The sequence below is a fragment of the Heteronotia binoei genome, chromosome 1, assembly GCF_032191835.1.
Source record: "Heteronotia binoei isolate CCM8104 ecotype False Entrance Well chromosome 1, APGP_CSIRO_Hbin_v1, whole genome shotgun sequence".
Classification (NCBI taxonomy): domain Eukaryota; kingdom Metazoa; phylum Chordata; class Lepidosauria; order Squamata; family Gekkonidae; genus Heteronotia; species Heteronotia binoei.
Window position 1 is genome coordinate 249,108,303 of NC_083223.1, and position 27,494 is coordinate 249,135,796.

Genomic DNA, 27,494 nt, shown 5'->3' on the forward strand with positions numbered 1-27,494 from the left:
ATGTAAAATTGAGTTAGTCACAAGTTCTTGAAGAGCTCTGCCAGAGCAGTTTCTGTCAGAGCTCTCTCAGCTCCACCTACCTCACAGTGTTGTGGGGAGCAGAAGGGAAAGAAGATTGTAAGCCACTCTGAGATTCCTTCAGGTAGTGAAAGGTGGAGCATAAATCCAATCTCTTCTTCTATTAGCATTAGCCACAAATAGTAGCTACATCATCCTTTTTGAGACTTCTTGAACAGAGATATAATACTGACTGCACCTGCCAAATTGGCACTATGAGCTTCGCTGAGCTCTTGGAACATGTTGGTGGCATGGGACGCTTCCAGTTTCTATATACGGCACTCTTAGCCCTCCCTGTGTTCATGATGGCCAGCCACAATCTACTGCAGAACTTCACAGCAGCCACTCCGGAACACCACTGCTTGGTTCACCATGATGCCATTCATGAGTATCAAAACCTTACCTATGAGGATCTCATCAAAGTCTCCATCCCCATGGATGAGAAGCAAAAGTGGGAGGAATGTCTCCATTTTGTCAACCTCCAGTGGTGGCTCTTGAACCCTAATGTCACCAACGTGAACAGGACTGAGATGAAAACAGAACTGTGCAGTGATGGATGGACATATAACCGAAGCATCTTCCCCAACACCATCGTCACAGAGGTGAGACAACCTAATATTGCTTGGGTCTAGGTCAGGGGTGGCCAAACTGTGGCTCAGGAGCCAGATGTGGCTCTTTCACACATATTGTGTGGCTCCTGAAGCCCCCCACCCCACCTCACCCCATCAGCCAGCTTGGAGAAGGCATTTATTTCTTTAAATCACTTCTCCAATTCGAGCCAGCCAGTGGCTTAGAAAATGCATTGCAAGTAAGTTGTTTTTTTCTACCTCCCCCTCCCCCCCCCCATCTATTGGCCTTCCTTCCTTATCTTAAACATCTGACATTCATGTCTTGCGGCTCTCAAACATCTGATGTTTATTCTATGTGGCTCTTACGTTAAGCAAGTTTGGCCACCTCTAGGCTGTTTTAATTATATTTATTTGGGTATTTATGCCCTGCTTTTCTATTCAATGGGGACCCCAAGCAGCTTACAACATTGTTTCCCTCTCCTCCTTCATCCTCATTACAGCAGCCCTATGAGGTAGGTTAGGCTGAAACAAAACAACTGACTCAAGGTCAGGGGATTCAGACCTCCCAGATCCTAGTTTGTCATTTGAATCACTGCACAAGGAATCCCCAGTCTTGTTAAGAGTCTGGGCACTTTCAGAATTTTGAGAACAAGGAATAGGTGCTCCCTCAAAATGGTTGCTATGAAGGACCAAGAAGACCCATCAGAAAGTGAAAGGTACAGGGGCCAATCATGAAATGTTGGGTAGTTGCAAGCATAGCATTCTCCTACTACTAAATCAGTTGTTTCAACTTTCTGGGTTTTCAGGGAATATGCAAAGAGGCACCAGCAAACCCAATGGCAGGTGCCACTGTGGCAATCACTATACTTCACCATGCAGATTCTGAACACACGAGTTCCCTTTAGCTTTCATGGCTAAAAGCTGTGACTGATTGCCTTGCATAGATTTATTGGACTCATTCTCTTGTATAATAAACTAAAGCCTCACCTATAAATTTAATGGGATGAAGTGGTAAAATTCCAAGGGGGCTGAATGGGCTGTACTGCAGGTAGAGGGTAATATTTGCAATGCTTCCCCATTTGAAAGCTACCTGCAAACTTAAAAAAAGAAAGAATTATTAGCACATTGGGGAAAACTTTTCTAAGCCTTCATTCACTTGCATTCCCAGTTTTCGTCTTATAGGGAATTATTAATAAATAAAGGAGTGTAATCTTCACCAACTGCCTGAAGTGGTAATCCATTCAACCACCTCAGCACACTATCACTGTTAGAAGAAGAAGATATTGGATTTATATCCCGCCCTCCACTCCGAAGAGTCTCAGAGCGGCTCACAATCTCCTTTACCTTCCTCCCCCACAACAGACACCCTGTGAGGTGGGTGGGGCTGGAGAGGGCTCTCACAGCAGCTGCCCTTTCAAGGACAACCTCTGCCAGACCTATGGCTGACCCAAGGCCATTCCAGCAGGTGTGGTGGGCATGTGTTGCCCACCACATAGCTCATCAGGGCCCCATAATCCTCAGGAGCAAAATTTCAGGTATAGGAAGCATCATTGGAATGCAGCAGGAAGGGGGAGTGGCCTCCAAACCAGGGGATCCCCTGTCCCCAACTGGGAATTGGCAACACTGTCAGGCCAACAGGACCCGTTCATTCTGTGTAAGCCCAAACCTGGTCTGCACAGGGACCCACAGGGCTTTTTTTGAGCATGAACGCACAGGAACACAGTTCCTGCTGGGATTTTTCTACAAAAAAGCCCTGTGTGGAACAATGGTGACATCAGGGGGTATGGCCTAATATGCAAATTAGTTTCTGCTAAGCTTTTTCTACTAAAAAAAAGCCCTGGGGACCCAAATGTGGTCACAGAGTGCTGACTGTACCACATCAGACTGCAGGGGTCAGATTAGATTTTCTAAAGTTCCCTTACCTTATTAATTCCCCGTAAGCGGAAAACCAGTACTACATATGAAGCAGCTAGCTTTAAAACCTTTCTCCCCTGATGTGCTTTTTAAATTATTTACAAGGAGTTTTCAAGCGAGGAGCATGAAAAATGTACCTTTTCCCCACTTGCAGTCAAACATGGTACAGCACATTCTGGTACTTCAGAATTCTTGCTGACTCAGGTTGAAGGTCACTGCATCTGACAAATGGGGCCCAAGCCCTAGAAAGGTTGCACTGAAATAAATGTCTTCATTTTAAAATTACCTCAGGACTTTGTTTTATGCCACAACAGACTAAAGCACTACCATGCTAGACTTGACTGCCTTGCTGAGACCTCGAAGAGCTGATGCCAACCAGCCAGGAGCAACAGTAGTAGTTCATAGTTTATGCATCATTAGTAGCCGCAAAAGTTGAATTAAATATTGGTGCTATAGATTACAAAAGTCAGCCCTTTTTTAGGAGGCAAAATGCTGACTGTTTAAGCAATACATACTGAACACACCTTTTCTTGATGTTATGAGAATCTTAGGCCTGGTTCCCCCAAAGTAATCAGCGTAACCAACTTCCAGGCAAGAAGATCATAGCCAAAATTTAGAATAGATGCAACCACTGTATATAACTTATCCCCATCCTTAATTTTAATTTGGAGGTAGTATAGTTTTTCCCCCCTTTGATTCTGTATTTAAAAAAAAAACTGTCTATAAATACCTCTTTGCCAAAAATAAATGCAGTCACAATGCTTTCTCGGGGTTGTTTTCATAATAGATAACATAACTTCCAATTTTCAAGGGTTTCACTGAAAAGTTTCTCTTTTTCTCCCTCCGTCCCACCTCCCACAGTGGAACCTGGTTTGTGCCTCCAGAACATTGAAGCAGATGGCTCAGTCATTGTACATGGCCGGAATACTGCTGGGGGGCATTGTATTCGGAGGCCTTTCAGACAGGTGAGGTGGGTGCCATGTAATGTGGGTGACGCTTACTGAAAGATTGCAAATAAACTCTCCTTGTTGAGCCTGAGTGCTTTTGGAATTTTGAGGAAGGTGAGTGGGTGCCACAACAAAATGGCTGCCAGGGGGACTTAGGCCCAATGCAGAATCACTGCTGGGGGGTACTGGGTCAATCTTCATATGAACCATCCTCCCACCATGGAGGCAGCTGTTTCTGAATGAGTGTTCTCGGTCAAGCAAAGATGATGCTTTCTGGACTCTTCTGAAGCATCTCCTGGAGGTGGAGGAAAGCCTTGACTGATTATTGATTTAAGAACATAAGAAGCTATGTTGGATCAGGCCAATGGCCCATCCAGTCTGTGTCACAAAGTGGCCAAAAAAACCAGGTGCCATCAGGAGGTCCATCCAGGACATTAGAAGTCTTCACACTGTTGCCCATCCCATTCCAAGCACCAAGAATACAGAGCATCACTTGTCCCAGTCAGAGAGTTCCAACCGATTTGCCATTGCCTGCCTTGGCATAGAGACCCTGGGTTTCCTTGATGGACTCCCAGTCATGAACTAAGCAGCTTCCGAGAACTGCTACAGCTGCCAAGAGTAAGAGATGCTTTGGGAAGAAGTATGGACACTACAAAACCCAGGTGTCATGGCACTCATCTGTGCTATGTTGGGAATCACAGCTGTAAATGTTTACAAAGCCTAATACAACAATTCAAGGCAGAGAGTCTTAAAAGTATGATTTTTTTTATCTATTCTTGTGGATTACTGTAATCCGAAAAAGTGCAAAAAACATTTTTTACGCAGACAAGTTTTGTTCTCATCCTCACTTAGAAGAAACTCAAACTTAATAAATGTTATTACAGCACTGAGGCAAAAAGCAAGCTGCCTTGAACCATGAAGAAAGGCGGGGTGTAAATGTTTTAATCAATTAAACTTGTTTTGCCCTCAGTGCTCTAAACTCATGTTAGTTGCCTATTTTTCCCCCTTACAGTTTCTAGGGGCAGAATTCAACAGTGGGAAGCTGTGATTTAAACCATGAGACTGGTGCAAGTATGACTATTTAATTATTTCCCCTCTTGTGCTTTCCTCCATCCAAAAGCCACACAGGAGGAGGGATATAGATATCTATCACTTTCCCCCAGCATGGGTAAAAGCAGCTCAGGGTGGCAGTTTGGGGGCAGGAAAAAAACATGAAGAGAAATAATAAATAGCCCCTTCTTCTCCCCCCTACCCCGTGACAGTCTCTGTTTTTACATCACAGGCTCAGTAACTATATTGTATGTTTGTTTTAAAATGTTGTGAAAAAACCATGAAGTGTGAGTAATTTTTCCTTCTTGGAGGCCTACGCTCAGGAACAACAGCTCAAGTGAGTTCAGCATGAGTGATAAACCAACCCCAAGCCACCCTGAGCCCGCTTCGGTGGGGAGGGTGGGATATAAATTGAATGAATGAATGAATGAATGAATGAATGAATGAATGAATGAATGAATAAATAAATAAATAAATAAATAAATAAATAAATAAATAAATAAATAAATAAATAAATAAGACACATTGCTAAAGGAATTCAAGCTGAAGTTTGAAAAGGTGTCAGACGAAAAGCAGAACCTCAGGAACTGGGTTGGGAAATTCCTGGAGATCTGAAGGTGGAGCCTGGGCAGGGCAGGTTTGGGGAGGAGAGGGACCTCAGTGAGCTGTAGTGCCATAGAGTCCACCCTCCCAAGCCACCATTTTCTCCAGGGAAACTGATCTCTGCCATCTAGAAATCAATGGCAATTCCAGGATATCTCCACACCACACCTAAAGACTCTTGTTTTCTCCTCAGTGGAGACCCAAAGCTGCTTACAACATCATTTCAGAGTTGCCATCAGGTCTGGGGGCAGGAAGTCCTGTCCTTTTAATAAAGGCTTTAAGGGGCAGAAATGGGCAACAGGGCCTTTTTTGTAGAAAAAGCCCAGCAGGAACTTATTTGCATATTAGACCCCACACCCTGACATCAAGCCAGCTGGAACTGCATTCCTGTGCATTCCAGCTCAAAAAAAAGCCCTGCACGTCACAGAGGTCAATAACATCACATGGTAATTAACATCCTATTAAGTTTCTACTTGTTTACTAAAGGGACAGGGTGTTTTTTTCTCTAGGCAGCTGGCAACCATACATCCGCCTTCATTTTATTCTTACACTATATTTTTATAACTTTGTACAGTTGAAAAAGACACATGTAATTTCACTACAGATTTAAAACAACTTATAACTAAACTCAACAGTAACCTTACAACCAAACTTTCTGATTTTTGCAAAAGTTAAATTTACAACTTTCAATATATGAAATCTAAAAGAGGGACTATTTATAATGTAGTATTTAAAATATCATCTTCCATTTTATGGCAATATTACCCCAATGAGGCAGAGAGAACAACTAGAAAAGGTTACCCAGTAAATTTCCATGCCAGAGAATGGATTAGCCCTGGGTTTCCCAGATCCTAGTCCAACATGATACAGATTATCAGAAGCAAATATGAAGAAAAATTGACTTGATAGTGCTTGTCTCTTACATCTCTTTTTCCTATTCCTCTGTCTTCTTGCAGGTTTGGGCGCCGGTCACTTATCATCTGGTGTTACCTGCAGATGGCGGCCATGGGTACAGCCACAGCCTTCTCTCCCAATTTCAGCTTTTACTGCGCCTTCCGCTTTCTAACAGGAATGGCCTTCTCAGGCATTGTGCTGAATGGCGTCTCCCTGTGTGAGTTACCCTGACATTCTCATCAAAGACAGCCGGGGGGCTTCTATATGGCATTGAAAATGAGTAGACTACCAATTCACCACAGTGGCAATGGGTCTCTCAGATGGTGGGTTTCCCCACACTACTGTTTCAGTCCTCTGCAGCAGTGAGCTCCTCCCCCCCAACCTGGAGACTCTCACACTTTGGGCGTTTTCGCACTGACCTTAATCGGCAGCGACGCCCCTCTTAACCGCGCAGGATCTGCGCGGATTTCGCACCAATTGCCGCAGAGCACCCGGAAGAGCCGCAAAGTCCCGCGGCTTTTGCGGTGCAAATGGAAACTGGTTTTTGGCGGTTTCCATTTGCGCCGCAAAAGCCGCGGGGCTTTGCAGCTCTTCCGGGTGCTCCGCGGCAATTGGTGCGAAATCTGCGCAGATCCTGTGCGGTGAAGAGGGGCGTCGCTGCCGATTAAGGTCAGTGCGAAAACGCCCTGAGAGTTGGCTTCAGAAGAGCTGAGTCCTGGTCAGCTTTTCGTAAGAGCTGCTTTGCCATATCAGATCCACTACAACATTCCATGTCTAGCAAGTATTTTTAATAACTTGGGTTCCCAACTTCAGGTTGGGAGAAACACCTTTGGATTTGGGGGCTGGGGGAGCCTGAAGAGGGTGAGGTTTGGGGAAGGGAGGGAATTCAATGAACTATATGGCCTTAGAATCCACCTTCCAAAGCAGCTATTTTTTTCCAGGTGAACCTATTTCTGTTGGCTGGAGATCAGATGTAATAGCCACCATCTGGAGGTTGGCAACCCTGAAAATGCTGTTTCCCAACACAAAAACATTATTCCAAAATGCAACTTGAAGGGGTTACGTTCTCTAAACTCTTATGAGAGCATCTCCTTACCATTAGCACTAGTTTGAAGAAATATCAGTGGCCTCTTCTGGGCCATCAACTTGGATAGTCAGAAGCCACAACTTTGTTATTTTATTGTCATAGGCTTTGAGAGAAATAAGCTGATAAACCCAGAAGTAAGCATCATGTTATTCAGTGGACTTACTCCCAGGAAAATGTCCTTAGGACTGCAACCCCTGGCTCCTACTCACTGAAAATGATCAACCCATTCCAAGCACTCTGACAGAAATTTCACAGCAGTATATTAATTATTGAGGCTTTTCTTTCTTGGCTGGTTTTGTAGTTGTATAACTGGATTTGTTGGGTTGTTGGAAATTTAAAGTTGCATTTTTACTGTTATTTTAACTGAGATGAGAGGCTTTGTAAGCCTGTATTAGGACCAGACTAGAGGTGCTGATTCTCAAAGAGTTGGGTCTGGGTTTTCTGCAACCACACGACGACTGTGTGGGAATGACTGTTAAAAAATAGAGAGAGCACCCATTTGTTTCAAATGGAATGCCATCACAGGGAAAAGAAGGGCTATTTCCTCTCCCCATCCATTTCCCTGCACAGAAACAATGTTGGGTGGAGGTATCTCCTCACTTTTACTGATTCATGGGAAAATAACTCCCTTCGGTATCATTTCAGCACAGGAAAGTATGGGGGGGGGTGGGGAGCCAAGAGTTCTCTCCCCACCTGTGGCAGCATTCCAAGCAGAGCCAGCCTTGCCACTAGGCAAACTGGGTGATTGCCTAGGGTGCTGGACTTCTGAGGGCACCAAATTGGGCACCCCCACACATGACTTGGTGACGTTATCAGTGCGGGGCAGGGGGACTAGAAGATAGCCTTGCCTAGAGTACCAGACAGTCTAGGGCTGGCCTTGATTCCAAGCCAAAACATATTCTCCTTTTTTTTTTGTAAACAAATCTTTGTAAATCAGCATTTCTCGATGGGCCCTGAGATACCAAAGTGGCATATAAACATTTGAAGTGAATATACTTAATTATGCTCAACCCCATTTCCTTATGCAGCTGTGGAATGGATACCCACAAAGACACGAGCAATTGTGGGCACCTTGTATGGCTATGTCTACACCACTGGACAGTTCATCTTGGCAGGCGTGGCATACCTGATCCGGGACTGGCGCTGGCTGCAGCTCACTGTCTCTCTGCCTTATTTCATCTTCTTTTTCTACTCTTGGTAAGGCCTAAGCATCGCTATTTTAATTCCGCACATTTCTACTTGTGACACTTACCTCCCCGATCCTCCTCAAAGTCATTCCTGCGTATAGCTCTTTTTTGTCCTGAGGTGCTGTTTTTCCCGAGGTATGGTTACCTGGCTAAATGCAGAGCTGTGTATATGCTGCAGGTGCACAGAAAAGATGTAATATGTGGCACTTACTTGATGGAAAAAATCAGCTTCCCAAGAACCACTTTTTAAAAGACAAGTTTCTAGCCCCTGTGATCACAAGGTTTCAAAAGCATATAAGCAATACTGCTGCCACAGAGACTTTGTATCATATATGACTTGTGAGATAACAAGGAATGGAGAGTAAATGGGCCGTTTTCACAGTGGAAGGTGGTAAGCAGTGGGGTACCCAGGGCTCAGTACTAGGCCTGCTGCTTTTTAACTTGTTCATTAATTATTCAGAGTTGGGAGTAAGCAGTGAAGTGGCTTAGTTTGCAGCTGACACTAAGTTGTTCAGGGCGTGAGAACCAGAGAGGACTGTTAGGTGCTCCAAAGGGATCTGTCAAGGGTGGGCAAGTGGGTGTCAACGTGGTAAATGAGGTTCAACATGGGCAAGTACAAAGTAATGCATATTGGAGCTGAAAATCCTAACTATAAATATACATTGTTGGGGTCCAAACTGGTGGTAACTGACCAGGAAAGAAACCTTGGAGTCATGGTAGATAACTCACTGAAAATTTCAACTCACTGTGCAACTGCAATTAAAAAAAGGCAAATATTATGCTGGGGATTATTAAGAAGGAGATTGAAAACAAATCAGCCAGTATCATAATGCCCCTGTATACTATGCTATGAGTATGGTGCATCCTCATTTGGAATACTGCATACAGTCCTGATAACTGCCCCTCAAAAAAGATATTATAACATTAGATATTATAACATTGGACAGAGACTACCACTGACACATTGTATTGCGTATGTTTATTACAGAATTGAAATATTACAATGTCATCGGGTATTATTGTTGCACAGTGTTTTGTTTCATTATCTTCATATACACTGTGGCTCCCCCTGTTTTGTGACAACCTCCAGGTAGTGGCTGGAGATCACCCGCTATTACAACTGATCTCCAGGTGACAGATATCAGTTCACCTGGAGAAAACAGCAGATTTGGAAGATGGTCTGCATGGCATTATACCCCACTGAAGCCGTTCCCCTCCTCAAACCCTGCCCTCCTCAGCCTCCACCCCCAATATCTCCAAGTATTTCCCAACCCAGAGCTGGCAACCCTAGTTTTTGGGCCAAACTACATGCTATGATTTAGATTCTCTCAACCTGTTGCTGATTGTGACAGTTAGGTGTCAGGTACCAGAGAACTTGTTTCCCAAGCACCTAGACCTTGCATGGGGGACAAAAGGGCTTCAGTCTTACTTTCACACCATTTTCCTGATCCAACATGGCCTGGAGGGGACAACTGGCCTCATTGCTGCATGGGGAGGCTGCCTCTGTAGCCCATTAACACACATGTGTCCCCTGCAACAGTGTAAAATACAACAGTGTAAAATAGCATATCCACAGGCAGGGCTTTTTTTGAGCAGGAAAGCACAGGAACACAGTTCTGGCTGGCTTGGCGTCAGGGGTGTGGCCAAATATGCAAATGAGTTCCTGCTGTGCTTTTAGTAGAAAAGGCCGGGCGGGAACTCATTTGCATATTTTAGTAGGAAAAACCCCTGTATGAAACAATGGTGATATGAAGGGGTGTGGTCTAATATGCAAATAAGTTCCTGCTGGGCTTTTTCTGCAAAAAAAAAGTCCTGTCCCCAGGGCTGTTCTGAGTCAAGAAAGTGGCTTGGAGGGAAGGCTGATACTGCTTCTCACCACACCCTGCAGTCTCCATCTGAAATGGACTCCTGTACACTTGGGAAATCAGTTCACAGCAGTTGCTGATTGACTAACATGAATGAGAGTTGGGTGGGAGGAACCCAGACCCAACCGACACGGGGGCTGGATTGATGTTACAAATGGTAACGTGTAATTTGGGCCTAATTTACAAAGTTGAAAACATTAGGCCTGGCAGGAAAGCTGCTGTGTATGCATTTGCTGATGCTGGAGTAGATGCAAGCTGGCTAGCTGGAATCTGCATCTTTTCTGTCTTTCATTCATCCAGGTGGTTTGCTGAATCTGCCCGCTGGCTGGTGATGGTTGGGAAGCAGGACCAGGCTGTAAAGGAGCTCAAGAGGGTGGCCAGGATGAATGGAAAGAAGGAAGCTGCTGATAAGCTAAACACTGAGGTGAACTCTGCAGGCATAGAGGATCTGGAATATTTGTTGGCATTTAGGATAATCTGTGTGTTCCCTTGATGAGACTGCAGAAGGATGGGACTTGATACTGGCCTCAGGAAACTTGAGAAGTTTCATTAAATGCAAAAGGGAAAGCTCTAGTCCTTGTGACTGTGAAACTGCTTCAAATTGAGGTGACTAGATGTAGTCTTGGCACCTGGTGAAGATAGGGTTGCCAACCTCCAGGCAGTGGCTGGCGATTTCCTGGGCTAACAATTGATCCCCAGGCTTTTTTATTTTGGAAAGAGACAAGAGAAGCCCAAGTCCTGTGCTTTAGGGTTTAGATCTTAGCCTTCTCAAATGATCCTCATCCTATCCAGTCATCTTCAAGGCAGATGCCTATGTTCTGGTCCCTGTCTCCAATCAAGCAGCATCCTGATTTTTGCTTTTTAGGAATGTTGTATTAAAATTACTGCTTGTGCTGTCTTCAGACTACAGCTCTTCTATAGGGCCTCTGGAAGTTAAATCTCTAAGTGAGCTGATGGATTCATGCAGTTTCTGGTACACACATATGTAAAATACACAAATACTACCATGAAGACACTGTGTAGTCCACAGCCTGACCTCTCACACATTGCTGAGGCATATTTTCTTCGGGTATTTTTGGTGTGTATGTGTGTGCATGTACACATGTGAACACACACCTGGAAGTTATGGCAACCTCTAGTGATTGACCCCTATTGGGGGTCTGGAGGATAGTCAGAGAGGTGGCTGAATAAAGCCTGCCTCTACATCCTGACCAATGTTCCCTCTAAGCCTCAGTCTTGTGAGCAAAAATTCTACTTTGTGAGCTACTGGTATTAAAGTGGTGAGCTACTGGCAATAAAGTTGTGAGCTACTGCATAAATTAGTGTGCTCTGGGGCTGTTTTTCCATAGCTAAGACAAAAATGTGTGAACTGGGGGCTAAAAGTCTGTGAGCTAGCTCACACAGCTTAGAGGGAACACTCGCCCTGACTGCTGGTATTCCAAGGAGGTCTCCCATCCAAGTACTTACCAGAGCCCACACTGCTTAGCATCCAAGATCTGACAGGACTCGGATTGCCTGGGCTATCCAGGTCAGGGCACTGAGGCATATTTTTGATAACAAATTGGAAAATGACGATTTTTTTGTCCTGTATTTCTTTAACTGAATGATCCATTACCTCCTTGGCTATTCAGACTGTGAAAGGGTAGAGATCCGCAACCTCATGCCTACAAAGTGTTTTGAGGAGGGGGGGGGCTCTAACCTTACTTCTGATTGGCCACCATCAGTCTCTTTCCTTCTGCCCTTCACCCCAGACCTTGAGGCTCAAGATGAAGGAAGAAATAGCAACATCAACAGCGAAACATAACTATACAATCACTGACATGGTGAGGACACCCACCATGCGCCGGATTTCTTGCTGTCTCTCTGTTGTGTGGTGAGTTGCATTCAGAGGTCTAGAAATGTTTGTGGGCTGCCAGAGTCTATGTTTAGGGGAGGGTACTGTTAAGGGAAAGCTGAGACTAAGACCAATTTAAGAACATAAGAGAAGCCATGTTGGATCAGGCCAATGGCCCATCCAGTCCAACACTCTGTGTCACACAGTGGCAAAAAATGTTATATATACACACACACTGTGGCTAATAGCCACTGATGGACCTCTGCTCCATATTTTTAACTAAACCCCTCTTGAAGGTGGCTATGCTTGTGGCCGCCACCACCTCCTGTGGCAGTAAATTCCACATGTTAATCACCCTTTGGGTGAAGAAGTACTTCCTTTAATCCATTTTAACCTGTCTGCTCAGCAATTTCATCGAATGCCCACGGGCTCTTGTATTGTGAGAAAGGGAGAAAAATACTTCTTTCTCTACTTTCTCCATACCATGCATTATCTTGTAAACCTCTATCATGTCAGCCCGCAGTCGACGTTTCTCCAAGCTAAAGAGTCCCAAGCGTTTCAACCTTTCTTCATAGGGACATTTCCCACTCACCTTACGCCACTCTCACATTCGTCTTCTCAGCGGGGCTTCCTTCCGATTTCACACTATTTGCCCCAGGGCTGCAGCAAGTGTCAGCGTTTCCTTGCAGCAAACAGAAACTGGTTTTTAGGGGTTTCTGCTCGCTGTGCAAAAACACTGACACTTGCTGCAGTCCCAGGGCAGATAGTGTGAAATTGGAAGGAAGCCCCGCTGAGAAGACAAACGTGAGGGCAGCGTAAGGTGAGTGGGAAATTGGTCTAAGTGTATAAACAGATGAAACAAATATCGTTGGTCTCCATCTTTTTGTAAAAGATAAATTACTTGTGTGCACAAACCCCATTTTGAATGGGACTCCACAGGGAGGGAAGAAACTTGCGCTTGGTTTTGTTTAACATTTTAAAGAAAAAAAGATGTCTGCTTAAACATCTATCTTATTTCTCTTTAAAATACTACTAGTAGTATGTGGAACCCAGGTTTGATTAGCAAAATTCACCAGGCATTGAAGGATTCAGTCCCTGCTTCTATCCTCACATTGTAAGCCAAAATGCCGTTGTCAGGTCTTTGGTGCCCCTCCCGGTCCCCCGGCGTGGCCGTTGCCCCACCCGGGCACTCTGGGGCGTTCCCCGGAGGTCTCAGAAACAGGGGGGTGGGCACTGGGTTACTTCACCGCAGGCCCCCGTTCCCTCCTGGCTGTGCTATGGCTCCTGTCCCTCTCTCTCGCGAGGCAGCCTCTTTGCGCATCAGCCAGCTCTCCTCAGCGACCTCCTCCCTCCCTCCTTTTATGCTTCCCGACCCATCCTCCCCCCTCCCAGGACCTGCCCCTCTCTGGCTCCTCCCCCCTTCAAAGCCCCAGACGCCCAGGAGAGGTGCGTCGGGGCCGGGCTGACTGGGCGTGCCTCAGGCGTCCCAGCCCTCAGCGGCGTGCTGCAAGGGAGCGTCTCGTGCTGCGACGAGCTGAATGGCTCTCCCTCTTGCTCTCCGGCGTCTTGCCCCGGCCGGACCTCACGGACTCGAAGCCGGGCTCGCCGTCTGGGAGGCGTCGCTCGGGTGGCTGCTTTCGCCCCGTCAGTCGAGGTGAGGGGTGGGGCCTCCACAGGGGCTTGGAGAGGTGGGGGGGGCTCTTGGGGCGATGCCGGGGGCTTGGAGCGGCTGGCAGGCGCCGGGGGGTCTCCTCCGCGCAGTCCCTGCCCGGGCTGGGCGGGACACACCCCCCCCCCGTGTCCCTTGCTTCTCCGCTTCCTCCTCGAAGACCCGGGAGAGGTAGTCGGCCACGCGGTGGTCGGCCCCGGCTTGATGGTGCACTGTGAAAGAAAAGGGGAGAAGAGACATATACCAGCGAAGGACTCGGTCATTGGAGTCCTTCATCCTCGACATCCACAGCAGGGGGGCGTGGTCCACCACCAACCGGAAAGGGTTGTTGGTGAGGTAGAATTTCAATGCCCCGACGGCCCACTTGACCGCCAGGGCCTCCTTTTCTACGGTGGAGTACGCCCGCTCGGCGGGCAGGAGCTTGCGGCTGATGAATAGGACCGGGCGTTCGTCCCCAGGGCCCCCCTGGAGCAGGGCTGCCCCGATACCGGTCCCCGAAGCATCTGTGTGCAACACAAAGGGCTGGGAGAAGTCCGGGTTTCTCAGCACGGGGTCTCGGGAGAGGCTCGTACGCAGTGCCTCAAACGCTGCGTCTTGGGCTGGCCCCCACTGGAGGACGTTCGGGCACGCCTTCCGCAGGCAGTCCGTCAACGGGGTGGCCACTGCCGCAAAGTTGGGGATAAATTTGCTGTAATAGCCCGCGAATCCCAAGAAGCGCCGTAGCTGCTTCTTGGTGCGCGGGCGGGGCTGCTGCTCCAGGGTGACGACCTTCTCGGGCAGGGGTCGGAGTTGGCCTTTCCCTACCAGGAACCCTAGATATTTTAGCTCCTGGAAGCCGAGGCGGCTTTTCCGCGGGTTAGCGTGGAGCCCGGCGGCCTGCAGGGCGTGGAGTACCTGGCGGAGGTGGAGCAGGTGGGCCTCCCAGGTGGGACTGCACACCACGATGTCGTCGATATAGGCCCGAGCGAAACCCTCGCATTGCGCTAGGGCCTTGTCCACCAGCCGCTGGAATGTGGCCGCAGCCCCATTCAAGCCAAAGGGCATGCGCTTGAATTGGAACAAGCCTTGTGGGGTGGCGAAAGCGGTCTTTTCTCTGTCGGCCGGGTGCATGGGCACCTGCCAATAGCCCTTGGTGAGGTCCAGGGCGGAGAGGTACCGGGCCTCCCCCAGCTGGTCGATTAGGATATCGGCCCGCGGCATCGGGTAGGCATCGAATTTGGCCAGTTTGTTCACTTCCCGATAGTCCACACAGAAGCGCACGCTGCCGTCGGGCTTTGGCACCAGGACCACCGGGCTGCGCCACTCACTCTGTGATGGTTCGATGACGTCGAGGCGCAGCATCTCCCTTACCTCCCGGGCGATCACGTCCCAGCGCTTCTGTGGGACGGGCCTCCACCGGGCGCGTGCCACCTGGCCTGCAGGGGTTACTACCCGGTGCTTGACCAGGGTGGTCAGGCCCGGCTGGTCGGAGAATACCGTCGGGCACTCGGCCAGGACCTTCTGCAGCTCCTGTCGCTGGCTGGGGGTGAGAGCGGCGTCCAACACCGGGCCTCCCCCGGCGCCCCCCGCGGTCGTCCAGGGCAGGGTTCCGTCCGGGAGCTCGCCCGGATCTTCGGCCACGAGCCCCTGCTCCGGCTGCGCCTCCCGCCGCACCCAGGCCTTTAGGCTGTTCACATGGAGGGTCTTCCTTTGGCGAGCACGAGGCCCGCACTGGACCTCGTACGTCAGGGGACCCAGGACTCGGGTGATTTGGAAGGGTCCCCGCCACGGGTCCCCCTGGCTCTGGCCCATCGCTCCCCTGTGGACCAGGACATCGTCTCCCGCCTGGAACCCGCGGGCCCTAGCGCCCTTGTCATAACGCCTCTTCTGGACCTCCTGGGCCTGTGCGAGGTTCTCCCGGGCCTCCCGCCGCACGTCTTCTAGGCGTCCCTGCAGCTGCCTGACGTACTCCTCCGGGGCCTCTCCCGGCACTGCTCTGCCTTGCACCCACTGCTCTCCGAGCAGGCCCAGGATGCCCCGGGGTTGCCGCCCGTACAGCAGCTCGAACGGGGAATACCCCAGGGATGCCTGGGGCGTCTCTCGGATGGCAAAGACCAGCGGGTCCACATAGAGGTCCCAGGCAGTGGGGTGGTCATATGCTGTCTTCCTCAGCATGGCCTTCAGGGTCTGGTTCATCCGCTCCACCAGCCCGTCAGTCTGGGGGTGGTGGACGGAGGTGAAGAGCTGCTTGATGTGCAGCGCCTGGCACACCTGCCGCATGAGGCTCGCCGTGAAGGGTGTGCCTCGGTCTGTGAGTATCTCCCGGGGCAACCCCACATGTGCGAAATAGTGCATCAAGGCCCTGGCCACGCCCGTGCTCTTCATGGTGGGCAGGGGGATAGCCTCCGGGTACCGGGTGGCGTAGTCCATGAGGACCAGGATGTAGCGGGCCCCACGCGGGGTGCGGGGTAGGGGCCCGACAAAGTCCATAGCCACTCGTTCGAACGGGACCCCCACTATGGGCAAGGGGGCTAGGGGGGCTTGCGGCTCGGCCCTAGACGCGAGGCGTTGGCAGATACCGCAGGAGCGACAGTAGGCCTGGACCTCCCGGGCTACGGAAGGCCAGAAGAAGTTGGCTAGCACCCGGGTCAGAGTACTCTTCACCCCCTGGTGGCCCGCCCATTGGTGGTCGTGGGCGCCCTTCAGGACCTCGGGCCGGTACCTGTGAGGGACCAACAGCTGCTTCCCGGGGCCCAGCCGCCCTTTTACCTCTCTGAACCACACGCCCTCTTCCCGGATGATTCGAGGGAGGCGCCGGCTCCGGCGCTCGTCTACAACCACCCCGTCTCGGACTGCTTCGTGCCGCCGCAGCGCCTCCAGTTCTTCGTCTTCGGCCTGAGCCTCCACGAACTGCGGGTCCGCCGGCCACGCCTCTCGGCCACCCGCCACGGGACGTTCTGCGTTGGACGGGCCCTCCCCGGGGTCGCTGTCCTCTGTCTCCCCAGCGGGGGCGGCGTCATCATAACCGGCCCCGGCAGGCTGGCCTGGTCGGCCGGGGTTGGCTGCTTCCACTACGTCGCCAAAACGCGGAGCGTCCCGCCCGAGCAGTATTGGGTAGGGCAGGCTGCTTACTTTGGCGACCGGCACGCTCCAGTAGCGGCCTAAGTATTTCAGTGGGATGGACACCACCGGGCTTCTTTCGATGTGCCCATGGACGCACCGGATGGCGGCGGTGCGGATGACAGGCAGCGGGGCGGGCACCAAGTGGGCTCGTATCATAGACAGCGAGCTGCCGTTGTCGACCATGGCCTGCAGTTGCCGCCCTCCCAAGGACACCGGGATCGTCCAGGGGGGGGGCGAGCCCCCGCCTCAGCCGTCTGCCAGGACTCTTCCCAGCTCACGTCGCACTCCATCAGGGGGCACTCGCGTTTGAGATGGCCCCACTGGCCACAGGTGAAGCAGGGCCCTATGTCTCCTGCTGGACGGCGGGCCTCCGGCGGCGGGTGCCCCTCCTTCTCCCCCTCGCGGCCTCCGGGGCGTAGACCAAGTCCGGGTAGCGCCGGGCGTGCTCCGGGCCTCCACCACCCCGGCGTGGCACGGGCCGGCGGCGTCCGCGCCCGGCCCCCCCGGTCTCCGGCCCCGGGCGCCCTCCCGGGTGTCGCTCCTGGGGCGGCCCGTCCGCCGGGTGGGGGCAAGCCCTTCCCTGGCTTGCCGCCCTCTGCGCGGAAGGGCAGGCCGCGGTGGTCGGCGGCCTGAAAGTTCTCCCACAGCTCCTGGACCTCGCTGAGACGGGTTGGCTTCCAGCAGGCCACCCAATGGCGGGTACGCGGCGGCAGCACCTGCAGCAGCTGCTCCACTACCACCAGCTCCACGATGCGCCGCCCGTCGCTGGTGGTGGGGTTGAGCCACCGGGTGGCGGCATCCTTGAGGGTCGCTATTGCTGAGCGTGGTCGCGTCTCCCCCGTAGGCAGCCAGGAACGCAGCTTCTGGCGGTGGGCCTCAGGCGTGATCTCCAGGCGGTCCAGGATGGCTGCCTTGAGCGCTGTATAGTCCGCCGCCTGAGCCCGCTCCAGGGCCTTCGTGGCAGCTTGGGCCTCCCCGGTCAGGTAGGGTCCCAAAATAAAGGCCCACTGCTCTCTGGGCCAATGAGCGGCCTCAGCCACTCGCTCAAACGCTTCCAGGTATGCCTCGACATCGTCCTCCGCCCCCAGCTTCGTTAGAGGGGGCCAGGGGCTCCTCCCGGCGCCGAATGGTGTTGGCCCCGCCGGCTCCGGGCGGGCGAGGAGCGCCTGGTGAAGATCCCGCACGAGGGTGGCTTGGGCCGCCGTCTGCTGCTGGGTGACCTCCCGTAGGAGCTGCGCCTGGTGGTCTGCGAGCCACTGCCCGAACTGGGCCAAATCCACGGGGGCGGGGTTAGTGTCCATGGCGGCGGTCCGCCCCACGTGTATCACGGAGTCCTCACTTGACTCGTCCGTCGACGACTCGCTGGACTCCGGCTCAATGGTTGGGGTCGCCACTCGGCTTGAGTGCCACCCGGGCGGGGCCGGAATATGGGGGCGTGGTCGTCCTAGGCTCGGGAGAGTGCCCGCCTCCTCCACCACGTTGTCAGGTCTTTGGTGCCCCTCCCGGTCCCCCGGCGTGGCCGTTGCCCCACCCGGGCACTCTGGGGCGTTCCCCGGAGGTCTCAGAAACAGGGGGGTGGGCACTGGGTTACTTCACCGCAGGCCCCCGTTCCCTCCTGGCTGTGCTATGGCTCCTGTCCCTCTCTCTCGCGAGGCAGCCTCTTTGCGCATCAGCCAGCTCTCCTCAGCGACCTCCTCCCTCCCTCCTTTTATGCTTCCCGACCCATCCTCCCCCCTCCCAGGACCTGCCCCTCTCTGGCTCCTCCCCCCTTCAAAGCCCCAGACGCCCAGGAGAGGTGCGTCGGGGCCGGGCTGACTGGGCGTGCCTCAGGCGTCCCAGCCCTCAGCGGCGTGCTGCAAGGGAGCGTCTCGTGCTGCGACGAGCTGAATGGCTCTCCCTCTTGCTCTCCGGCGTCTTGCCCCGGCCGGACCTCACGGACTCGAAGCCGGGCTCGCCGTCTGGGAGGCGTCGCTCGGGTGGCTGCTTTCGCCCCGTCAGTCGAGGTGAGGGGTGGGGCCTCCACAGGGGCTTGGAGAGGTGGGGGGGGCTCTTGGGGCGATGCCGGGGGCTTGGAGCGGCTGGCAGGCGCCGGGGGGTCTCCTCCGCGCAGTCCCTGCCCGGGCTGGGCGGGACAGCCCTCAAAACCGAGGTTGGGGAATTGACAGGTGGGCACGTGACTTTAAAAGGAACAAGAGTCTATATATACAGGCTCCACGTCCAGAAACTATTGCTCAAATATGCCAAGGACACTAATTAAGTAAAAAGAATTAAAATTTATTCTAGAAAGTTATAGATCAGACATACAAGATCAAAATACTCATAAAATCATACATACAGTCCTAAGAAAATTAGATAGAGATATAGAGAAACACATGGGTAGACCAACAGGGTGATATTTACCGATCGTAGTCTTCAAGGACGGCTCCAATGGCGACGAGCGAGGTAGTGGGAGAGGGGACCCGAAACTTGGCCTTAGAATTGGGGATGGATCTAGACAGCGGAATTGGGATACTGCTAGAAGCACACCTGTGGGTAGCTAGTCCACAGGTTATAAGGACTATCTTGAGCCCTTAGGGGATGGGAGGTACGAGGGGGGAGGAAGGTGATCAGCTGATGCATGACCTCACAAAAAGGGGAGGCTTCACTGTGACCATAAGGGCTGGACTACTGCAATAGCCAATAGCAAGTTAATTGGTGGCACCTAATTGGGTGCCCATAACTGACCAATGAACAGGCTTGGGTCCTGGTTCACTGAGTGAACTTTCAGGTTGAAATGGACCAGGGTGGGGATGCTCCAAGGTGACAGTACAGAGAAGAATGGGGGAAATCACTGGGGTAGAGGTTCATGGGAGTGGTTTTAACTAGACCGAGGTGATGACAACAGATGGCCAAAATGTTATCTAAGGTAACACCCAGTCGGTAAAAAGACACTTGGCTTCGGGTGAAGATGTTCTTCCTCTTCTTCAATCTTCTATTGTCACCAGTGTTTTGTCCAAGGTTTCGCTGGACAAAGACAGTGGCGGTTGGACAGTTGTCCACGCCTGGGGTGGGTCGATTGCCTGCAGTTAAAGGTGACATCTGGCGAGTATGTGAGCCGTTCGCTTCGCTGGAATGGAGTCTGGCATGGTAGGAAGATAGCTGCATGTGGTAGCCCTCCACAGTGGATTCCATGGTCAATGCTTCAAAACCGTTCTCCTGGATAGCTCCTGGCGGCGCAACCTCCTCTGCTCCACAGCTGAGATGGACGTCATACAGAATGACAGGAAGCCATCTGTTCTCCTGATGGGCACTCTTGTAGCGGTCTTGAGTGCCTTCGTAGTGTTATCGCTGCTAGTACTGCATAAGTCCCTTTCGCCCCTGGATAGGTTTACTCACACTCTCTGGCCAGACGTGTGTGAGCTACTTCTCCAGGTGCTCTGGCAACCAAGTTGGTGACTACGATGTTCTATAGGGGGTTTTTCCTCACACACAGAATCAAGCATATGGCAATAACACACTTTGCCTTTGACAAAGAGACCTTTGTGGTGTCCATCTGTGCTCCTCCCCAGGCATTTACACTAAGGCCATTGAGTCGTGATGGTGGAAAGTGCTGTCAACTCACAGCAGACTTATGGCAACTCTGTCGGGCTTTCAAGGCAAGAGACATTCAGAGGTAGTTTGTCATTGCCTGCCCCCATGCCATGACCCTGGTATTACTTGGGGATCTCCTGTCTAAATACCTGCCAAGGCTGACCCTGCTTAGCTTCCAAGATCTGACAAGAACTGGTGAGCCTGGGCTACCCAGGTCAGGGGCCACTGAGTTAAGGACTATAACAGTAATAATAATAATTAAGTGCCTTTAAGTCAGGAGGATTTCAAGACAAGAGTTGGACAGAGGTGGTTCACCATTTGCCATTCTCTGCACAGCAACCCTGGTCTTCCTTGATGGTCTCCCACTCAAGTACTAATTTTGGCCAACCCTGCTTAGCTTCCAAACTCTGATGAGCTTGGGCTAGTCTGGGCTGACTTTAGGGCTAAGGTGAGCCCTATTTGCCAATTTATATACTTTTAATTGTCATGGCTTCCTCAGGCAATCTTGAGAACTGGAACTGAGTGAGGTCTTCTTAGGTCCTCAGTCCTCCCTTTCAAACCTGCTGCTCTTTAGGTTCCTTTTATATGATATGGACACACATATAAAGCTGCCTTATTCAAGAGAGACCAGAGTATGTCTAGCTCAGTATTATTCTATTCTACCTAGCAGTCATTTTCCACGCAGAGAAGCCTTTCCCTACACCTGCTTATGAGAACCTTGAACTGAAGATTCTTGGGGCTTAAACTAGGCTGTAGTCCAGATGTGCTGTTAAATGTTATACTTTGCCAGGATTAGCTAAAGGCTATGTACTGTCTTTCATCTTAAGGTTCTCTACCAGTTTTGCCTATTACGGACTGGTCATGGACCTGCAGAACTTTAGTACGAACATCTACGTGATCCAGATGATTTTTGGAGCTGTTGACTTCCCAGCCAAGACTATCTCAGTGCTCACAATCAGTTTCATTGGGCGCCGATTCACTCAGGCTGTGACACTCATCCTTGCTGGGATGGCTATCATAGCTAACATCTTCGTTCCACAAGGTGAGATGTTGTGTTCTGTTGCTCTCCTTTCTCCTCGCTGGAGGATGGTATTGTAGCTTAACAGCTTGTGTCACATGACACAAGGGGCCCAATAGCCCTCTACCTCACTGTGGATAAATGCCTTGCCTCCTGGAGAGGTGGCAAGCAGGCTTTAAAAGTTTCTGTCTTTGAGCTCAGAGACAAACAGGAAGGGGAGAGGAGGAATTTAGCACCTGGCATTATAGCAAAATCTGGGCAACCCCTTAAGAGATGCTAATGGAACTGCCTAAAGAGACAATGGGCACCTCCCTCCTCCAGGCAGGAAACAGAGTGGGGAGGATGTTGGACTAGACCAGACCCAGAGACTATCTCCAGGAATGAACTGGAGATTTCCCAGAATGCATGGGGGTTTCCCAGAATGCCTCCCAGAAAGGAGGCTTCCTAGAGACAACAGGAAAAGAAGCCTAAACCTAGGTGGACCAGTAACAAGGAGTGGAGAGTGATGTAAAGTGGGTGGAGTCAGCAGATTACTAGACGTGCTTGCTCTCTCACTCTTGGAAAAGAACAGACTGCTACACTTTGGCCAGTAGTCATATTGACCATATGGCTGAGCCTGGCTGGAAACAGGAAGCCTGAAACAATGAGGCATCCTTAGAACGTTTTGTAATTTACTAAGCTTAGATGTGCTTGCTTCGCTTAAACATTTGGTAGGGCAGGTTTTAAAACAGGGACAGAAGGATGTGCTTAAACCCAGCTTTTATTTGGTTCTGATTGCTGACCTTGCGCTGTGTTATAGGACTACGCTTGTAACCTTCTTCTCTTTTTAATAGACATTTTACTATTTTGAATGCTGGCAGTAAGGCTCTGTGCCACATAGTTCCCTGACTGCATTAGACCATACTACTGTAAGAGAGTCCTGGGAAGGGGGTTGGCAGAGGTGCCAATTTTCTAGGGGGTCTCCCCAAGAAGTTCTTTGGTCTCTGTGGCATCCAGGTGCTGGGTAACATAGGACCTTGAGGCCAGGCTTCAGAAGTGGAAATGGGAGGGGTTGGGAGTCCTTTTCTTCTCAGTCCAGACCCCTAAACTGAGCAGGTGGTAGCAGCACACCCTAATGGCAGGAAGCAGAATAGCACCCTTCAAAAGGGGGTACAAGCCCAAGAGAGAAGCTGACAAAACATGTCTGAAAGTCAAATCGGGCCAATTCTGTCACACTCACCATAGAAATCTATGCCTATGGCCTGGCTCCACAGTCTGTACAACCTGTTGCTCTCAAGCTTAGTCATCCTGTCTTGCCTGATCACTGCTTGCTTTTGTTCCAGAGTACAAACCTTGACCTGGATAGCGCAGGCTAGCCTGATCTCAGAAGCTAAGCAGGGTTGGCCTTGGCTAATATTTGGATGGGAGGCCTCCAAGGAATTCCAGAGGCATGCACTAAGGCAGGCAATGGCAAACCAACTCGGAATGCTGTTGCCTTGAAAACCCCACAGGGTCACCATAGCTTCCCAAAATATTTCTTTGAGATGACACCTTTGTCTTTAGAAACCGAGATGAACACACACAGCTGCCTTATATTGAGTCAGACCATTGGCCCATCAAAGTAAACGTTGTAGGAATTGAACTTGCAACCTTCTGCATGCCAAGCAATTGTTCCACTACTGAGCTACAAGCACTCCCCTGAGATTCTGGAGAATGGTAGGATCTGTTCCCTACAACTCACTGATGGTGGGGAGCGTGGCCAATGTATTCCTGTGGTTTTTCTTTTTAAACTCCAGATATGCAAATCCTCCGCACTGTCTTTGCAGTCTTTGGGAAGGGATGCTTGGCTGCCTCATTCAACTGTGTCTATTTATACACTGGAGAACTTTATCCAACAGTGCTCAGGTAAGAGAGGAGAAGAGAGAGTCACAGGAGCAGGAACACACAGGAATGCAGTTCTGGCTGGCTTGGCATCAGGGGGTGTGGCCTAATATACAAATAAGTTCCTGGTGACATCAAGGGTGTGGCCTAATATCCAAATGAGTTTCTGCTGGGCTTTTTTTTACAAAAAAAGTCCTGGAGAGTCACGTGTACAGATCAGAGGTTAGAGAGGACAGGGTGATGGCAAGCCAGAGAAGGTAGGGTGAGGCTCCAATCTGAAATGGCAGGCTCCCTCTTGTTTTCAACCCCCCACCCCCGGCAGATTAGAATCTCTTGTTCAGGGTCCTCACAGGATGTTTGATGCCATCCTACCTGCTTCTTCCACCTCTGTTTCAGCAGCTCTTTGTCTGTCCCCCATCTGTCTGATCTCTGAATACTTTATACCATGCATACAGTTTGGGCTAGCAATTGAGATCCTTCGACATTCATGTCTTTCAGAGGAGCACTTGGAAATAGTTCTGGTTTATGCAACAAGTCCAGTCTTGATGCAATAAATATATCTTGATGTTGTTTCCCATGCTGGTATGAAGGCATAGAAAACAAAGCTCTACCCAAATAGGGGTACTGCAAACTTTAGAACCACATGATGTCATTTGCAAGGAATGCAGCTTAAATGAGTTCTGAGCATGGTTCACACTTGACAAATTGTTCAGCTATAATTTATGTGACTTGGGCTCCATCTCTGTACACAGTCACATAGGAGCGGTGCCCAGGCCCATAGCCATGGGGGGCAGCCCCCACCTCCCCACCCTCTGGACCTTTATGGCCCCTCCTTTCCCCGGCTTGAATGTGCTGAGTCTGCCGGAAAAGTGGTGTAGGAGTTGCCGGCCTCAGTGCGGCTTTTCCCGCTGATCATGTGATCAGCGGGGGGCACCTTGAAAAAGTCCCAGGAGCCCACTCTTCACTACTGCACCAGGTGGGTGAGTGGAAGGGAGGAAGGGGGAGATGCCGTACTGAGGGCGGTGGGGCCGCCAGAGCAGCGGGGAGATCGGGGCCACCAGAGAAGTGGCGGCGGAGACAGCGGGGGCCACCAAAGGGGGGGCTCCTCCACCCCAATTTTTTTTCCACGGCCCCCACTAGAATTTTCTGGCTATGGGCCTGGCAGTGCCCCAAGATTTCATTCAGTGGCTTTGGAGTCAAAAGAATGAGGGGGGGCTCGTGTTTGGCTGGGTTCAGAGCCCCACATATCCAAATCCATACCTGCAATGTATGTTCATTTACCCAGGATCCTGAGGATGCTGAGAGCTGAAGTGCAACAAGTGACAGGTATTGCTTTGTTGATAAGATAGTGCCAGATTCTGAGGCTTTGTACCACCTGCCAGTTGCAGAATACAGAAGAGATAAGCTGGGGCATCTCTCTGCTCCTCTCTGCGTCCATCTAAAGAAGTTCCAAGTCTAAGTTCCCTCTTCAGACAGTGGGAACTCAATGTATTGACCATTTCTTACTCTGATTCTTCTCTTCCTGAGTGCTCTATCTTGCTGTGTGTCTTCCTGGATGAGGCTCTTCTTGACCCTAGTGAACAAGAACTGTTTTTACTCTGCTTCCATCAGAAACTCTCTGCCTCCAGCAATACACTACCTAGACTAATATATATGTTGCCTTCCACACTTGCAGGCAGACCGGTATGGGTCTGACTAACACCATGGCCCGCTTGGGTGGCATGATTGCCCCGGTGACGAAGATGACTGGCGAGTTCATTCCCTTCCTGCCCCTGGTGATCTATGGGGTTGCTCCCATTGTGTCTGGCATAGCTGCTGCTTTCTTGCCAGAAACCCTCAATGTCCCATTGCGGGAAAGTATAGAACAGGTTGAGATCCAGTAAGTACCAAATGGCTGGGGAGTGCCACAAAGCATCTTGGGAAGATGGAGGGTCTTAGCAACAAAATGACCACAAGATGCCAGTGTCTTGACATTTGAATTTGAGATGCTGAGGTAAAATTTCACGTTTAAAACGTGAAGGCCTCAACATTTGTTATTCTGGTCATTTTTATTTGGCAAGGGGAGTTTGCCAGTGGTAAACATTTTAAGCAAACACTGTTAACCAAAGGTTACAGGAATGGGGTGGTGATTTGGGGTTAAGAAGGGGACCAAAAGGGTGTCCTACATCCTTCTTGCAACCTTTCCAGGGGTTCTTGGACAGCCCCTGTTGAGGACAGATCCAAAGCAGACATGATGGAGTAAACCAGTGGTTCCCAACCTTTTTAGCACCAGGGACCAGTTTCCTGGAAAACCATTTTTCCAGGGACCGGGTGGTGGTGGTGAAGCAATGCTGGAATTTCTGCCACCCCCAGCTCATGCCCCTGTCCCTGCCCCCTCTATGAGGGTCTGTAGATTGGGGGGCTACTTCTGCCACCTCCCTGGTAGGTGGCGAGAGGCAGAAGCAGCTGATCTGCCACCCCCTCCCATTTAAAGACCTCGCAGATCAGGCAGGGGTCTTTAAATGAAAGATAGGGGAAGGTCATTACCATGCTGCCCCTTCCACCAGCCCTGGACAGCCCCTTTTGAGGACAGATCCAAAGCAGACATGATGGAGTAAACCAGTGGTTCCCAACCTTTTTAGCACCAGGGACCAGTTTCCTGGAAAACCATTTTTCCAGGGACCGGGTGGTGGTGGTGAAGCAATGCTGGAATTTCTGCCACCCCCAGCTCATGCCCCTGTCCCTGCCCCCTCTATGAGGGTCTGTAGATTGGGGGGCTACTTCTGCCACCTCCCTGGTAGGTGGCGAGAGGCAGAAGCAGCTGATCTGCCACCCCCTCCCATTTAAAGACCTCGCAGATCAGGCAGGGGTCTTTAAATGAAAGATAGGGGAAGGTCATTACCATGCTGCCCCTTCCACCAGCCCTGGACCGGGCAGATGAAAGAAGCAGTGAATCCTCACTCCAAGGCTGGCTTCCTTGAAAGGGGAGGCAGCTTCAGAGCGAGGGCATGCCACCTCTTTCATCCTCTCAGGTGGGTGAAAGGGGCAGTGTGGCCCGATTGCTATCAGGCTGCAGACCAGTCTCGGTCCCCGGCCCGGTGGTTAGGGAACACTGGAGTAAACCGGTTGTTTGTTCATATGTGTGCTTGTAGACAGTGGTGAGTTAGGTATATGATGTTTATATCAAAAAGGTAGCATGACTGAAGGGAATTGAACCTTCCTTTATCTTATTTCCCTGCAGTTGCTTTAGGTACTTCTCTCATTTCCAGTATCAGAGCTAGGCTGATTGAAAGGTGCTCACAGCCATAGAAATAATGAGGTGGCAAGGGGGTGGGATTCATATCCATATCCATATGAAGCTGCCTTATACTGAATCAGACCCTTGGTCCATCAATTGTCTTCTCAGACTGGCAGCGGCTCTCCAGGGTCTCAAGCTGAGGTTTTTCACACCTATTTGCCTGGATCCTTTTTTGGAGATACCAGGGATTGAACCTGGGACCTTCTGCTTCCCAAGCAGATGCTCTACCACTGAGCCACCGTCCCTCCTCCTTCAAGTTGCCTCACCCATCTGTCTGTTATTGAGCCCCAATTATGGGGATAGGGCAGTTTAGAAATTGAATAATGATTATGCCAATGATGTAAAAATTAGGTCCTTCCATCATTTTTATATGTGAATAAGGCAGACACATGAATAAACAAAATGGCTGCTCCATCATGTCAGTCTGTGCCACAGAATGCTGGATTAGCTAGACCTAAAATGACCACTATTGACCCACACAGTCCAGTATTTTCACTGACTGGGAAAAAATGTGAAAAACCAAGGACATTTAAATGTTGCTGCTGTTTTGCACTGGAGCTGGGAGTTCCTGGTAGGGCAAACAGCACCCTTTGCACTGTTCGCCCTAGGAGGAGGAGGCAGAGTGTGGGAGGAGGTGGTGGATCCTCAGTGTGTGTGGTATTTTTTTTTTAAAAAAAAACCTGGCAGCTCTAGCCTTAGCCTTCATCTAATCCAGGGTAGTCAGTTCTTACGTTGTTACAAAACCAACTGTATTTTATCGATATTCTCTCTTATTAAGGTCTCAGCTCCGGAAAGAGGAAAAGAAACAGGCAAAGGCCCTTCTCAGCTCCACCAAGCCTGAAATGGAAAAGACTGCCAGTTAAGAAATGCCCTTTGTGGACTGCTTTTTGGGGACATTCAATTCTTTGGTCCATGAGGCAAATTCTGCACTTTGGAAACAGGCCAACACTATGCATTCTGGGAAATTTTATAGATGGGCTAAACAACATAT

General features: G+C 50.6%; 2 protein-coding genes across 2 annotated transcripts in view; one reads left to right on the forward strand and one right to left on the reverse strand.

Annotated features, from left to right (window-relative positions):
* The window catches only part of RELA (RELA proto-oncogene, NF-kB subunit), a 542,238-nt gene that overhangs the window by 213,838 nt on the left and 300,906 nt on the right, over positions 1 to 27,494 (reverse strand). The gene's annotated exons all lie outside the window — the stretch shown is intronic.
* LOC132587732 (solute carrier family 22 member 6-A-like) lies at positions 195 to 27,366 on the forward strand. Its single transcript, XM_060260087.1, has 10 exons — positions 195 to 659; positions 3,402 to 3,505; positions 6,097 to 6,251; positions 8,150 to 8,318; positions 10,474 to 10,597; positions 11,925 to 12,046; positions 21,176 to 21,390; positions 23,142 to 23,250; positions 24,902 to 25,105; positions 27,282 to 27,366. Exons 1-10 carry the CDS (start codon positions 273 to 275, stop codon positions 27,364 to 27,366), a joined length of 1,674 nt encoding a protein of 557 aa, XP_060116070.1. The 5' UTR covers positions 195 to 272.